The sequence below is a fragment of the Nicotiana tabacum genome, chromosome 23 (assembly GCF_000715075.1).
Source record: "Nicotiana tabacum cultivar K326 chromosome 23, ASM71507v2, whole genome shotgun sequence".
In the NCBI taxonomy this organism is placed as follows: Eukaryota; Viridiplantae; Streptophyta; class Magnoliopsida; order Solanales; family Solanaceae; genus Nicotiana; species Nicotiana tabacum.
Genome location: NC_134102.1, coordinates 117,477,008 through 117,493,538, shown reverse-complemented (window position 1 = coordinate 117,493,538; position 16,531 = coordinate 117,477,008). Strand labels below are relative to the sequence as shown.

General features: G+C 38.5%; 1 protein-coding gene across 1 annotated transcript; it reads right to left on the bottom strand.

Moving 5' to 3' along the window:
• Window positions 1–10,805: 10,805 nt before the first annotated feature.
• On the bottom strand, window positions 10,806–14,463 carry LOC107826071 (beta-amylase 3, chloroplastic). Its single transcript, XM_016653013.2, has 4 exons — window positions 13,842–14,463; window positions 12,650–12,860; window positions 12,212–12,322; window positions 10,806–11,999 (listed from the first exon to the last, which is right to left on the bottom strand). The coding sequence occupies exons 1-4, from the start codon at window positions 14,366–14,368 to the stop codon at window positions 11,208–11,210; spliced, it is 1,641 nt and encodes a 546-aa protein (XP_016508499.2). The 5' UTR covers window positions 14,369–14,463; the 3' UTR covers window positions 10,806–11,207.
• Window positions 14,464–16,531: the final 2,068 nt, after the last annotated feature.

The following is a 16,531-nucleotide window of genomic DNA, read 5'->3' as shown; positions in this document are numbered from 1 at the left end:
GAGGATTCACGATTTCATTAATTTAGACCCTCCCGTATTCACTGGAGCAGATACAAACGAGGAACCTCATGTATTTATCTATAGGATGTAGAGAACTTTGAGGGTAATGAAGGCCACTACAACTGAGTCAATTGAGTTAGCTTCCTATAGACTTCGGGATGTTGCAATTAATTGGTACGAGTCTTAGGAGTTGTCCATCGGTGAGGATGCCCTTCCAGCAGTATGGCAGGAGTTTACAAAGGCTTTTCTTCGTCATTATTTGCCACCAGAGCTTAGACGGGCTAGAGTTGATAGATTCTTGACCCTTCGGCAGGGTAATATGAGTGTTCAGGAGTACATCCTTCAGTTTAATTCTTTGGCTAGCTATGCTCCCACTATTGTAGCTAAGATGGAGGATCGGGTTCTTCGGTTCGTGATGGGGTTGGAGCCGTTCCTGATTAATGATTGTATGTCAGTCTCACTTTAACCAGGCATTATATTTCTGGTATTCAGGCATACGCTCAGGGTGTAGAGGAGCGTAAGCAGAAGCAGAGGGCTGATCGTGATCATGGTATGGAACAGAGTAAGAGAGAGAGATCTTCATGACCTTCTGGTGAGTTTCGAGGTGGTTAGAGACAACATTCAGGACCAGATATGTGCACTTTGAGTTTTGAGTTATGTCGTTCGGGTTGACCAATGCCCCAGCAGTATTCATGGACTTGATGAATCATGTGTTAAGACAATTTCTAGATCAGTTCATGATTGTATTTATCGATGATATTTTGGTTTATTTCTTATTCAGAGGCTGAGCATGCAGATCATTTACGTATTGTGCTTAGAGTTCTACAAAAAAGGAAGTTGTACGCAAAATTCTCTAACTGTGAATTCTGGTTTAATTCTGTAGCTTTCCTTGGTCATATTATTTCACGTGAGGGTATCCGGGTTGATACACAAAATATTGAGGAAGTGAAGACTTGGCCAAGACCCACGATGTAACGACCCAACCGGTCGTTTTGACTGTTAGAATCTCGTTCCCCTAAATAAGCCTCCTCATATGTGCTTTACTAATTTATGACTTACGGGGCCATTTGGTTCGAGATTTAGAAGTGTTCGGATTGAAATCGGAGCATTTGGTCCTTAGCTGGCTTTAAAAAAGGGAGTTTGACTTCGATCAATATTTTTAGAAAATGACCTCGGAATCAGGATTTAACTGTTCTAATAGATTCGTATGATAAATTTGGACTTGGGTGTATGATCGGACTGGGTTTTGGATGACCCGGGAGCGTTTCGGCACTTATTGTGGAAAGTTAGCATTTTTGAAGAATTTAATAAATTTGGGTTGAAGTGCATTTCAATGTTATCGATGTCCGTTTGGGATTCCGAATCTGGGAATAGCTCCGTATGGTGATTCTGGTATTAGGAGCACGTCCGGATGTTAATTTGGAGATCTGTGGGTCATTTCGGAGTCATTTGGTGAAAGTTAGAAATTTGAAGGGTTTTAAGAAGTTTGACCGGGAGTGGACTTTTTGATATCGGGGTCGTATTCTAATTCTGGACGTTGGAGTAGGTTTGTAATGTCGAATGTGACTTGTGTGCAAAATGTTAGGTCAATCGAACGTGATTTGATAGGTTCCGGCCTCGAATGTAGAAGTTTGAAATTCTAAAGTTTATTGAGTTTGAATTGTGGTGTGATTCATGACTTTGATGTTGTTTAATGTGATTTGAGGCCTCGAGCAGGTCTGTGTTATATTATGGGACTGGTTAGTGCGATTTGGACGGGGGCCTCAGGTGTGTTTCGGGATGGTTTCAGATCATTTTGGGTTGTTTTGAACTGTTGTTGCTGGTGTCCGGTGTCCTTCTTTGTGAACGCGAAGTAAGTCCCACGTTCGCGTAGAGGCAATTATGAGGCTTCCGGGTTGGCCTTCGCGAACGCGAGCAAGTGGATGCGAACGCGGCCAAGGCAACGCGAACGCGAAGAAGAAAGGGGGAGATGGGCCTAAGGCCATTTAGCCTTCGCGAACGCATAAAAGGGAACGCGAACGCGAGGGGTCTGGGCAGCTAGTCTTCGCGAACACGATCAGAGTGTCGCGAACGCGAAGAGAGATGTTTTTGGGCGGATGGTTTTTGGCCTTCGCGGTTGCGAGGGTGTTTTCGCGATCACGAAGAAGGGCAGTGCTAGGCAGTGAGTTATTTTAAATGGGATTTTGGCCATTTTCACTTCATTTCCGCCATGGGAGCCGATCTTGGAGCATTTTTGGAGCTTCATCTTCATCATCTATGTCAAGGTAAGTGATTCCCAACTATTACAAGTTAAATACTTGGATTATATAGGGATTTAGACATGAAAATTTGAAGAAATTTGGGATTTTGAAGAAAATCCTAGGAACTGGTATTTTGGGATTTTAACCACAAAAATGGCTATGAAATTGGATTGAAATGGTATATTTGAGTTCTTGAGGTTATGGGTAACGATTTCCTCCGAACATTTTCGGAATTCGGGCCCGGGGTGAATATTAGGAATTTTACCATTTTTGGGTTGGGTAATTAATTTAATAGTCTAATTTCGAATTATTGAGCATGTATTAATTATTTTATATAACATTTGGATAGTTTTGGATTTTTCGGCACCGAATTGGGATTTTTACAAGACATCGTGATCGGAAGTGGGCTTTGAGACAAGGTAAGTCTCTTGTCTAACCTTGTAAGAGGATATTTACCCCATAGGTGATTTAAATTAATAATTGTTGCTAATTGTAGGGGCTACGTACACACGAGGTGACGAAAGTCCGTGCGTAGCTTCTAATATTGCTATGTCCGAGTAGTTTAAGACTCAAATCATGAATTACTTGTGATAATTGTATCCTTTATTTAATTAAAGTATTAGAATTATACTGTAAATTGTTAGAGAAAATAGTAAGAGACTGAAATTTCACATATTTGAATTCTTGTGCAAAGTATTTGACTGTTAATGGAAATTGTACATCCTTATGTGTTAATCTTATAATACCTTCTCTTTCCGGAGGTTCATAAGAAAATGATCTACTTACTTGTGGAGCGGGCCGAATGCCTCGTTAGTATAAATGCATCTATGGATCGTTCCGCACGTCCCTCGGCAGTGTATACGACACTCTGGATTGGGTCGTATGACCACAATGGAAATCGTGCCTAATAATAATAATTATATGATACCTTGATATTTTATTGCAGCTTGTGAAACTAATTGATAAATTGGGAATTATTGAAATTGAAAGAACTAATTATTTCTGCTTATTAAGGAAATTATTGTTGTTCACATAAATCATATTTATTTAAATATTATTAAAGCTTAGTGAGTGTCAAAGTCGACCTCTCGTCACTACTTCTTCGAGATTAGGCTTGATACTTACTGGGTACACATTGTTTACGTACTCATGCTACACTTACTGCACATTTATGTGCAGGTACATATATGTCTAGCGGCCTTGTGGGCTCAGACGTGTGGTTAATGCAGAGACTTAGGTGAGTTGCATTCTATATTACGATCCACAACCAGTAGAATCTCCTTCAGAGTTATTTATATGTTTCCTGTCTAATTTGTATTTCGGACAGTTGTTGTATTTTATTTTATATTCCTAGTACATACTCATGCACTTGTGACACCGGGTTTTGGGAGGATTATGGGTTGTTTTGTATTGAATTTGTTAAAAGTATTATTATTTACTCTGTAAATCCCCATTCTTTACTATGTATATTAAAGGAAAATATGATTTCAAAAGTAATAAAAATGAGAACCCAATTAGTATGTATTGTTGGCTTACCTGATAGTGGTGTCCGGCGCCATCACAGCCTTAATAAATTTTGGGTCGTGACAACATGGTATCAGAGCACTAGGTTCACTTAGGTCTTACGAGTCATGAGCAAGTCTAGTAGAGTCTTGCAGATTGGTACGAAGACGTCTATACTTATCTTTGAGAGGCTACAGGGCTGTTAGGAGCACTTCCCTTCTTGATTACTCATCGTACGATTCGATTCCGTTAAGGCTTATGCCTTCGTTTCCTTCCTATTCAATCTTATGCGACATGAAGCGTGTGTCATAAATTGGGAATCGAGGAAGCTTGATGGAACTACAGATGTGGTGCAGGATGTTTCTCCCTGTGTATTTGATTGGGCTATTGTCGCCGCCTTGCGGAAGGCCGCTCTGTCGTTTCAGCTCAGTATCAGTATTACCTAAGGTTTTGAGATTTGTCGTTGGTTGTTATAAAGATTCATGCGTTGCTATCGCATAGTGTTCGTGTAATGGTAGGATGCTTGTCTATGCGTCTAGGCAGTGTATGACTTGAAAGTATGTTTTACTCAGTGCATGATTCAGAGATTCAGTATTTTATTTTCGGCAAAGGAAAGGAAATCGGTTTACGAGCGCTCATGCTTAGGTCGATTGGGTGATGAGACCTGGTATTTTCGAGCACGGTGGAATTTTCATCTATGATGTGGTGGCGTCGTCCTTGATGGAATGTGTGAAGTTCGCCGGTGTTATGGTATTCTTCAATTCGCCTTTGGGGCAGTGTTTTGTGAAATTATACCGGGGAAGCGGTTGTCAGAGACCGCGATGTGCAGTGGTTCAGGACCGAAGTAGTGTTCCTAGTATTGATAACTCGAGAAAGATGATCCTCGGAAAGGTTTAAAGTTGGTAGCGATCAATTGGTTCAAGTGCTACAAAGATAGATTTTGATTTAAGGCAACAACTAGGCAGCAAAGAATGAGAAAGGACATGGTTGGTTCGGGATTTGGAAGTGTTCGGGTTGAAATCGGAGCACTTGGTTCCTTAGTTGGCTTTAAAAAGGACGAGTTTGACTTCGGTCAATATTTTTAGAAAATGACCTCGGAATCGGGATTTGACAGTTCCAATAGGTTCGTATGATGAATTTGGACTTTGGTGTATGATCGGACCGAGTTTTGGATGACCTGGGAGCGTTTCGGCGCCTATTGTAGAAAGTTAGCATTTTGGAAGAATTTCATAAATTTGGGTTGAAGTGCATTTCAATGTTATCGATGTTCGTTTGGGATTTTGAGTCTGGGAATAGCTCCATATGGTGATTCTGGTATTAGGAGCACGTCCGGATGCTAATTTGGAGGTCTGTAGGTCATTTCGAAGTCATTTGGCGAAAGTTAGAAATTTAAAGGTTTTTAAGAAGTTTGACTGGGAGTGAACTTTTTGATATCGGGGTCGGATTCCGATTCTGGAAGTTGGAGTAAGTCTGTAATGTCAAATGTGACTTGTGTGCAAAATTTGAGGTCAATAGGACGTGATTTGATAGGTTCTGGCCTCGAATGTAGAAGTTTGAAGTTCTAAAGTTTATTAAGTTTGAATTGTGGTGTGATTCATGACTTTGATGTTGTTTAATGTGATTTGAGGCCTCGAACAAGTGTGTGTTATGTTATAGGACTGATTAGTGCGATTTGGATGGGGTCTCGAGGGCCTCGGGTGTGTTTTGGGATGGTTTTGGATCATTTCGGGTTGTTGTTGCTGGTGTATGGTGTCCTTCTTCATGAACACGAAGGAAGTCCCACATTCACGTAGAGGAAATTGCGATGCAGCTGGGTTGGCCTTCACGAACCCGAACGCAAACGCGAATGCGAGGCAAAAGCTGGGCAAGCCTTCGCGAACGCGGCAATGGCAACGCGAACGCGAAGAAGAAAGGGGGAGATGGGCCTAAGGCCATTTAGCCTACGTGAATGCGTAGAAGGGAACGCGAATGCGAGGGGTCTGGGCAGCTGACCTTCGCGAAAGCGAAGAGAGATTTTTCTGGGCGGATGGTTTTTGGCGTTCGCGATCGAGAGGGTCTTTCCGTGATCGCGAAGAAGGGAAATGCTAGGCAGTGAGTTGTTTTAAACGGGATTTTGGCCATTTTCACTTCATTTCTGCCATGGGAGCCAATCTTAGAGCGATTTTGGAGCTCCATCTTCATCATCTATGTCAAGGTAAGTGATTCCCACCTATTGCAAGTTAAATACTTGGATTATATATGGATTTAGACATGAAAATTTGTAAAAATTTGGATTTTGAAGAAAAATCTAGGAATTGGTATTTTTTTATTTTAACCACGAAAATGGCTAGGGAATTGGATGGAAATGGTATATTTTAGTTCTTGAGGTTTTAGGTGACGATTTCCTCCTAAAATTTTCGGAATCAGGCCACGTGGGCCCGGGGTGAATTTTAGGAATTATACCATTTTGGATTGGGTAATTAATTTAATAGTCTAATTTTAAATTATTGAGCATGTATTAATTATTTTATATAACATTTGGATAGTTTTGGATTTTTCAGCACCGAATTGGGATTTTTGCACGACATCGTGATCAGAAATGAGCTTTGAGACAAGGTAAGTCTCTTGTCTAACCTTGTAAGAGGAAATTTACCCCATAGATGATTTAAATTAATAATTGTTGCTAATTGTAGGGGCTACGTACGCACGAGGTGACGGAAGTCTGTGCGTAGCTACTAATATTGCTATGTCCGGGTAGTTTAGGACTCAAATCATGAATTACTTGTGATAATTGTATCCTTTATTTAATTAAAGTATTAGAATTACACTGTAAATTGTTAGAGAAAATAGTAAGAGACTGAAATTTCACATATTTGAATTCTTGTGCAAAGTATTTGACTTTTAATGGAAATTGTACATCATTATGTGTTAATCTTATAATACCTTCTCTTTCCGGAGGTTCATAAGAAAATGACCTACTTACTTGTGGAGCGGGCCGAACGCCTCGTTAGTATAGATGCATCTATGGATCGTTCCGCACGTCCCTCGGCAGTGTATATGATACTCTGGATTGGGTCATATGACCACAATAAAAATCGTGTCTAATAATAATAATTATACGATACTTTGATATTTTATTGCAGCTTGTGAAGCAAATTGATAAATTGGGAATTATTGAAATTGAAAGAACTAATTATTTTTGCTTATTAAGGAAATTACATGCTGAAGAAAAATTAGTTCTCCTGCAGAATTATTTTTGAGGTCTTAACAGTATCTATTGAGCTGTGTTTTAAGAATAATTTTTCAGTATTATTGAGTAAATTTCAAGAATGTTCATCGAACTATATAATCATCTATTGCAGTAAAGTCAAAAAACAAATTTTTGCAACCAAAATATGCCTCACATTTCCATATAACTTGCTGGAAAGTGAAAAACATCAGACACTAGTATATCCAGCAACAGAATTTCTATTTCTCAAGCCACATAAGCTAAAATTCGAAGTCAGCTAAAAGATCACTCATTCTCATATACCCATAGGATTACTTTGAATGGTTACAGAAAGCTAATATGGTAGGAGATCTTTTGGAAGCTAGAGGCAGTATCGAGTGATACAGATATTTTCCATTCTCTACAACGAATGTCACTTTCTAAACCCAGCTAATATGAAGCTCCAAGTGACATTCGTTGTAGAGATATATACAAGTACCTATATTAAGTGCTTCGATCATCATTTTTACATACGAGAATGTGTTACTTCGGCAGATAAATCTGGATCACTAGTCCTGAATCTTATGGCAAACAATTTCCAGTGGGAACTCCGATTGTATTTGAGTTATATCCAGCAGGGTCTTTATTTCTGAGGATCAAAGTTCACTACCCTAAATACAACATAAAAAACTTGTAAACGTGAGGATGGAATATATAATGGATGATATTCCACAGTAACATTAGCATCTTGTAGAACCAATGATTGAGTTGAAGGGTACCTACTAAGGCAAGACATGACACTTCAAGAAGTCCTGGGGATGTCTGTAAGTGGAGTGTTATTCCTAATTGTAGGGGTGTGAAACGGGCGGGGCGGGTCGGATATGGGCGGGTCGAAAACGGGTAAGGAAAAAAATGGATAAATTATCCGACTTGATCCATACTTGATACGGAAAAATTATCCAACTCGATCCATATTTGATACGGATAAAAAACGGTTTAACCGGCGGATAACATGGATGCTTCTTCAATATGATTACTTTTGGGAGAATTCCTAGTCTCTCAAACTTGATAAACCCCCAAATTGACTCTTTACAAATATAGAAGTTAAAACCATTAGTTATCCATTTTCTAAGTAGATAATATTGTTCTTAATCCATATTTGACATGTTTTTAAAAAATTTATTATCCTTCCCATTTTTAATGAAAAATATAGATGGATAATTATTTTCTTTTAACCATTATGTCACCACTACCTAATTGCAACCAATCCAGACTCTACTATTGATCAAAACAGGGAAGATCACACATGGAATCTAAACCTAAGAAGGGATCTTAATGATTGGGAGATAAATGATCTGGCTTCACTTCTTGGAAGTCTACATAACAACATAGTCACCAACCAGAGAAGAGACAGACTTAAATGGGGGAACAACAGAGAAGGAACTTACTTAGTCAAAACAGGTTTCTCCCACTTGAGCTCCAATAAATAAAGGATTGATCAAATGGCCTTGCAAAGTAATCTAGAGAACTAAGCTGCCACCAAAAGCTACCTGGATCGCTCTAAAGGGTGCTTGCTTAACACTAGACAACCTCATAGGAGAAATTTTCAACAACCTAATAGGTGTTATTTGTGCCTCTACAAGCTAACTTACGCTGGGTATGAGGTAAACCTATGATGAAATCCATATTATTTACTTCCCATTTCGAGGTCAGAATCACTATAGGCTGCAATAATCCATCGGGTTTCTAATGCTCAATCTTAACCTGCTGACAATTTGGGCACTGAGCAACAAACTCTGCTATATCCTTCTTCATTTCGTCCCACCATGATACATCTTCGTCGCTCCGGGATGAATAGAATAACGAGAATAGTGAGTTTCTCCCATAACCTGTCGGCGCAACCCTGCCACATTAGGAACATATAATCAACCTTGATATCTGAGGACTCCATCTCCTATAGTCTCGAATGGTGTCTTCTCCTTTTGAGGAGTTGTATCCTTGTAATGAGCTAGCATAGGATCCTCATACTAGCGTTCCTTCACTTCAGTTACTAAAGAGGATGTTGATGTGTCCTGAATAATAACTCTGGTATCACCTGAATCTAGTAATCAAACTCCCGAGTTGGCTAGCTGATGAATCTCACTTTTCTCTAGCTGTAAATATGATAGGCTACCCATTGATCTACGGCTAAGGGCATCGGCTACTACATTCGCCTTCCCTGGATGGTATAAAATATCAACATCATAGTCTTTTAGTAGCTCCAACCATCGCCTCTGACGTAAATTCAATTCTTTTTGCTTGAAGACATACTGAAGGCTCTTATGATCCGTATAGATATCAACATGAATGTCATACAAATAGAGTCTCCACATATTTAGTGCATGAATCACCGTGGCTAACTCTAAATCGCGGGTTGGGTAATTCTTCTAGTGCTTTCTTAGTTGTCTAGAAGCATAAGCTACAACCTTACCATGTTGTATCAGTACACAATCCAATCCAACGCCCGAAGCGTCATAATATATAGCATAACCATCGATCCCCTCTGGGAGTGTCAGAACCGTTGCTGAAGTCAATCTGTCCTTCAATGTGTGGAAACTCCACTCACAAGCATCAATCCACTGAAACTTAGTTGCCTTCTGAGTCAACTTTGTCAATGGTGCTGAAAGAGAAGAAAAGCCCTCTACAAATCTCCAGCAATAACCTGCCAAACCCAGTAAGCTACGAACCTCCATCGGTGTCGTGTGTCATAATCCAAAATCCATTAAGGTCGTGATGGCACCGGACACCACTCTCAGGAAAGCCAACAATAAATACTAAATTGGGTTCTCATTTTTATTACTTTTGAAATCATATTTTCCTTTCATATACATAGTAAAGAATGAGGATTTATAGAGTGCATGAGCATGTACTAGGAATATAAAATAAAATACAACAACTATCCGGAATACAAATTATACAGAAAAAATATAAATAACTCTGAAGGAGACTCTACTGGCTGTGGATCATAATATAGACTGCATCTCACCTAAGTCTCTACATTAACCACGCCTCTGTGCCCACAAGGCCGCTAGACATATATGTACCTGCACAAAAATGAACAGTAAGTGTAGCATGAGTACGTAAACAACGTGTACCCAGTAAGTATCAAGCCTAATCTCGAAGAAGTAGTGACGAGAGGTCGACTTTGACACTCACTAAGGTTCAATAATATTTAAATAAATATGGGTGAACGATCCAACACTTGGTGAATTCTGCTTCACAATGATAGGAAGAGCCGACATCGAAGGATCAAAAAGCAACGTCGCTATGAACATTAGCATGGGATAACATTATAGGATTTCGGTCCTATTACGTTGGCCTTCGGGATCGGAGTAATGATTAACAGGGACAGTCGGGGGCATTCGTATTTCATAGTCAGAGGTGAAATTCTTGGATTTATGAAAGACGAACAACTGCGAAAGCATTTGCCAAGGATGTTTTCATTAATCAAGAACGAAAGTTGGGGGCTCGAAGACGATCAGATACCGTCCTAGTCTCAACCATAAACGATGCCGACCAGGGATCGGCGGATGTAGTGCTTATGTAGTCTGTAATCTGTCAATGTGTTTGTTTTGTTAAATGGTTATCTCGGGGTAGTGGTGATCGACTTAGAAAAAAGGGCTGCCCGGTGCACTAAGCTCTCGCTATGCGCTGATCCGGGGAAGGGCCGAACCATTAGCGTTTAACGTACTTAAATGGTTAGCTACAATGTAATCTTGGGGTACTGATGATCGTCTCTACTCGAGATATTCATGGACTAGCTATATGCTTTTCAGCTTGTCAAGTAAGTCAGAATGTTGATTATTATACCTCGAAGGAGGAAAGCAGGTATTGTATGAGGTGTTTTATTTCAATAATAAATGTCAAAAGACAAAAAGAATTTCTTTATGTACAAAGAAAAGAATATACTCACTCAAATCCTTATATGATCGAAGGTGTATAATTCTGTCCCTCGTAGTTCCAACCGAAGCTTCAATTGTAGACATACTAAGCTTCTTTTACTTGTCTATAATCCAGTTTCAGAAACAGATTCAATTATTTTTGGAATCTTTAGGGGGTACGGAGTATGGCACTGTAGTACTTTTCTCTGCTAACCTACAATGGAGTGACTATATTACATGTATGCATATCGTTACATTAGTGCAACCTCTGCAGTTTTCTAAGGGTGCGGCCCTTCCCCGAACCCTGTGTGAACGTGGGATGCCTTGTGCACCGGGCAGCCTCTTTTTTTTATATCGTTACACTAGTGCAACCTCTGTAGCTTTCTTAGAATGACTCTTTTTGATAAAATGTACATAGAGGTCTGTCCTGCTTGAGTCACACTCGGGAAGTGTAGCATTTCGACCTCCATCTGACATGTTTTTCACGAATTGCACTAGATTCCGCCAATTTTCTGGCACAAACAACCGCTTGTTCATTCTCAAGAATGTGAATGCACTCAATCCATTTCCAGATTCTGATCTGCTTGTTGCCAAAACTTGAGAATATGCTCCTCCATCATACCTCTCTAGAGCATTTTCTCCAGCAAGTTCTACTTCAGCAGTTCTAGTTGCGTTTTTTACTTGTCGGACTAAGCCTTCTGGTGAGCAATTTGCACTCTGGGGCTGTTCACCATCTCTCATTTCCATACATGTAAAGTTAAATACAACACGATGTTTTGCGAACATATGTGCTATAGGTAGATAGCCATTTGTGTGTCTAGTATTATAGTATCCTGCTGTTAACTCCGCAGCATGTGATCTGGTATTGTAATGCCAATGAATTCCAGCTACCTTTCCAGATAGTTTAGCCCCAGTTCCTTGATATATACCCTCTGCTGCTGCTAGGATTCTGTCGCCGTGCTCCACTAGCTTTCCTGAATACCACTCTAGGAAGAACTGTCCATATTCACTGTTCCATGTTCCATCTCTTTGAAAAAATCCAGTATCTTCAGGAAATTGGTTGTACTGTCCTGAGTCATGAGGCCCTCCCTGGCCCCAGTCATCCTTTCCGGCTGCCTTGGCTGCTGCTGCTAGTGAAGCTCTCATGTACTGCATTGACAAAAAAGAAGTTAGTTTCTTTTCCAGCATTTGAAGGTCTTCCTAATGTTTTCTGAGACTACTCATGTAATCAACGAAATGGAGCCTTGGAACAACGGTAAGGTTGTCTCCCTTGCGTGAATCGCGGGATGCTTCGTGCACTAGACTACTCATGTAATCAACAAGATTCTTTAATACTTCAAGCCATAGATGCAAGTTGTTACCTTGTCATAGCACTGGAATTCTCCAATTCCAGGAAATCTCCAAGTACCATTGCTTTCCGGATAAGATGGATATCTTAGCTCCCCACAAGGACCCATTCCCACTTGAATTTCCTGTAGAAGAAAATAGAATGTCAATTTCAAGTTTTGCTACCAGGAAAATATAATAGCACTACTACTATTAAAATAAAAAAACAGCTCGGTGCACCAAGCTCCCGTTATGCGCGGGGTCCAGGGAAGGGTCGGACTACAAAGGTCTATTGTACGCAGACTTGCCCTGCATTTCTACGGGAGGCTGTTTCAAGCAAGCTCGAAACCGTGACCTCCTGGTCACATGACCACAACTTTACCAGTTACGCGAAGCCTCATCTTCAATAGTAGTAATACAATTGAAGTGATAATATAACTATAGGGTATGTGATTGTAAAGCAGAAATCTTACCACTATGACATCTCCCAAGTAATTGCTGAATCTTTCTCTGAAGCTCCTCATAAAGTCAGTATACACCTGAATAGGTGTTCTTCCTTTGAGTACTGGTAACTGATCACAACCTAAGGAAATATACTCGGGATTTCTCCGGCCTGATCTATCTGTGTAGACAAGGTCAGGATTCTTGCTGATTTCTTCAAGTACCCATGGAGGTAGAGGAATACTGCAAAATCCATAACAATTTTTAGTGACAGTTTGATTTCTCCCGGAACCACTTGAATTCTTCCCTTTAAAAGCAATAAACTATTACTTTAGATTACAACAACAACAACAATATATTCACTATAATCCCACGGGTCACGTCCGAGAAAGATAGTGTGTACGCTTTAGATTGCAGCAGAATATGTCTTTTGCCAAAGATTATAATTCTGTTTAACCATTTCAAAGCAAGGATTGAAAACTTGAAGAAACCTAGGGTGTCAAATGGATGGGTGGGCTGATTTTAGACGGGTCAAAATAGGTTGAGTTAATAAATAGGCGGGTCAATTGATCCACCCAAAAGTAGCTTGGGTTGAGATGGATTTGGTCTAAAATTTAGGTCATAGCCCAACTCGTCATTGCCCCTCCCCTTTTCTCCTCCCGAGCCGAGGGTCTTCGGAAACAGCCTCACTACCTTCTTAAAGGGGATTACGGCTTATCAATTTGGGCTAGAAATCAGCACAACTTTAGATGGGCTGAAATGGTTTGCGTCAAGATGGGTTGAGTTCAATAAATGGACGGGTCATTGGACGGGTCAAATGGGTTTGAGCTCAAATTGCCACCCCAAAGAAACCTAAGATCTATATGTCTATTGGATATTTTGAGGAAAATATAATGGTCTATCCCCTCTAAAAGATTTATTAAAAAGTAGCAACATGACAGGAAGTGTCTAGCTGGTGTTATTATCTGGAATTATGAGGAACAGAAAGAGGTAAATTTCCTAGTTCATTAGAACTTAAACTAGATTATTCATGAATCTATACAAATAGCGGTGTATTGTTACATATTGTTATTTAACATGGGGGTTGAAGATTTACCATCGCTAATACTAGTGCAGCTTATTTATAAAGCTTAATTGAAATAGAGCAGAATATAGCTAGATCTTGATTATTTAAACATAAACAGCAAAAAAGAGAGTATGTATGTATATATAAATTATAAATACCTGCAAGAGTCTCCAACATTTCCTCCACACTGATGAAAAGACATAACAATCTGAAGTTTCAAGCCATGTTCTTTACACATCTTAACAAGTTCAGCATAACCTTCCCAGTTATATTTCAAAGGTCCATCTTTTTCAACCAAACCCCACCAAGCATCTACCATTACTCCTTCAACTCCAGCACTTTTCAAGGCCATTAAACTCACGTGCATCGCTCGTGGCTTGTTCAAGTTCCCTCCCATAGTCATTGTGTCAAGTGGTAGCATCACAAAAACAGGTACCTTTGTACTACTATTAATATTACTGTGAGTAGTTGTTAGGAAATGAAGTTTTTCCCTTTTCTCATTAACGATAACTCTCTCATAAGAGAGTTGAGCTTCTTGCATGGAATTCTTTGTTATGAGACGACAAGATGGCTTGGCTTGTGCATAAGAAACCATGCCTAAGAAATCATCAGGTGTTTTAACACCTTTGGTTTCTTTTATATTAATATTAATAAAAGAAGTTGATGAATGAAGTGTTAAAGTCATTTCTTGTATAGTTTTTGATAATAGAAAGATGTAGGAATGTGTTGTTTTTTATAATAGAAAATGTAGGATTGGGCTGATAATGGAAGATGTGTAGGAATGGATGATGGATGTGTATTTATAAAGTAAGATCCCCAAAGGTACTGGTGGCTCTATTTGGGAAACTAAAAAATAAAGTGCAAAAGTTCAAAACTACTCAGCTAACTTTTTCAAAGTCTGTCCTCTACTTGACGTGGTGACACATACAACGCCCATTTTATATTCCTTTTTATTTAAAAAGTCAATAAAAATTCATTTCAATGTTTTTCCAATGTTTTCACATTTTATATCCAGTCAAAGATAGGCCATTTGCTGTTCTCTGAATATCACTTGCATTTGATATAGGAGGGAACTCATTGTGAAATTACTTTTTTTATTCTTCTGTTGAGAAGCAGTTATGAGAAATAACATCTTATTCTGATTGAGAACCGTCTAAAAGAATTTTTAAGCTATTAAATTAACCTATGATATGTGGAATTAGTTACATGAAAAATAAAATACACAAATTATTATACAATATATTTAACTAATATTAATAGTGTAAAAGTTATTACAGTGCCCGACTCTATGTGACATGTCTGATATTTAGGTACTTTCCAATTTATCTGTACCTTCGTATTCCAGATCAGATTACAGTGTAATAATAGAAACATTAGAAAAACACGCGTTACTGGATAAACATGAACCAGATGTCCTTGTGTTGGCTGAGTCATCTCTTGTTTTGTGTTTTAACTTCTTATTGATTTTGGTGCATACTTCCAATTTGTCCTCAAAGCTATTCTATTGGGGTCCCTTGTTTTGAGTCAACGTTATTTTTACCAAGATTTTGGTATAAATTAAATATGCATGTATTAATTAATATCAATAACTAACACTGAGTAAATATAATTCCATATTTTATACCGGGATTAGTCTTAGAAAAGTAGCTTTGCAGTTCCCTCCCCTTTGACTCTTTTACGTGGGTGAGATAAAATTAGGAGGTGATTTTTCTTCATTTATTTAAATTTTGGTGTCGAAAGTTACCCTATACTTGTTAGAGGTAGCAAATACTTGATAGAATAGTTAAATAGCACATAAGTTGATCTAGATATCACCATTAGTGGTGGCAAAATGGATAAAAAACAGTTATCCATTCATATTATTCACTAAAAAATGGGTTGGACAGTGAACTTTTTGAAAATGGGTCGAATATGGATAAGATTCATAATATCCACGTAAAAAATAGATAATCAATGAATTTAACTTTTACATTTGCAAAAACTCATTGGAGGTTAAGTTTGGGAGATTAAAAATTCTCCTAAAAGTGATCATATTCAAGAAGCCATGTATAATATAAATATCCATATTATTTGTTGTTAACTCATTTTCTATATGTATTAAATATGGGTCGGATCAAATATTTTATTCGTTTTGTATTATTTGTTTTGACTCGCCCATATCCGATCCAACCGGTGTGTTTGACGCCCCTAATCACCATTATAAAAGAAAATGTCAAGATGTATGAATACTCGTTAATTTGGTCTTCAAGAGTACAGTTCAGTAACAAAGAGGTCACAGTTCTTTGTCACTATTTGAATTGTAATGCGAGTTCAAACGCTAATTCACGTGTTCATACACTAATTTACGAGTTCAAATACTAATTTCCTAACACTTCAGTTGGATGTTTCATACACTTATGTGGAAACAAATCATGTCCATTACAAAAGTCAGAAACCAAATTAACATATGATTTGAGATAATTCATTTCTACTCCTTCTGAATGACATAAGAAGGGGAAAAAAGAAAGAAAGTTACTTCACTTGGGGAAGTCTGGTTTTCTTGCTCCTTTCCTTAAATTAAACGTAATTTGAGTGAGGATATCTAAGTTTACCCCTTCTTAATTATATTATCAGTCCTAACCAATACTGAGAAGAAGCTATTAAAATATAAGCACAATGTAAATAAAGAGGAACCAGCTTTAGGAAATGTTTTGACTCTAAAGATATTTTTTGCTAAAAGGGATTGCCATATACTTTTAAGATATTTCTACGACATTTTACTTCAAGATATTTCTCAAGTTTTAGTAACTTTTTGGATTGAGGAAAAAGGTGTATATGAAAACAATGTAACATAGTCATCAAAAGAATA

What these genes read in the sequence shown, in the direction of transcription:
- LOC107826071 (XM_016653013.2), bottom strand. Translation starts at nt 14,368, where the DNA reads ATGACTTTAACACTTCATTCATCAACTTCTTTTATTAATATTAATATA. An exon ending in AATGTTGGAGACTCTTGCAG is followed by an intron (nt 12,861 to 13,841) that starts GTATTTATAATT and finishes TGGATTTTGCAG; the next exon opens with TATTCCTCTACCTCCATGGG. An exon ending in AATTCCAGTGCTATGACAAG is followed by an intron (nt 12,000 to 12,211) that starts GTAACAACTTGC and finishes TTGTCAATGCAG; the next exon opens with TACATGAGAGCTTCACTAGC.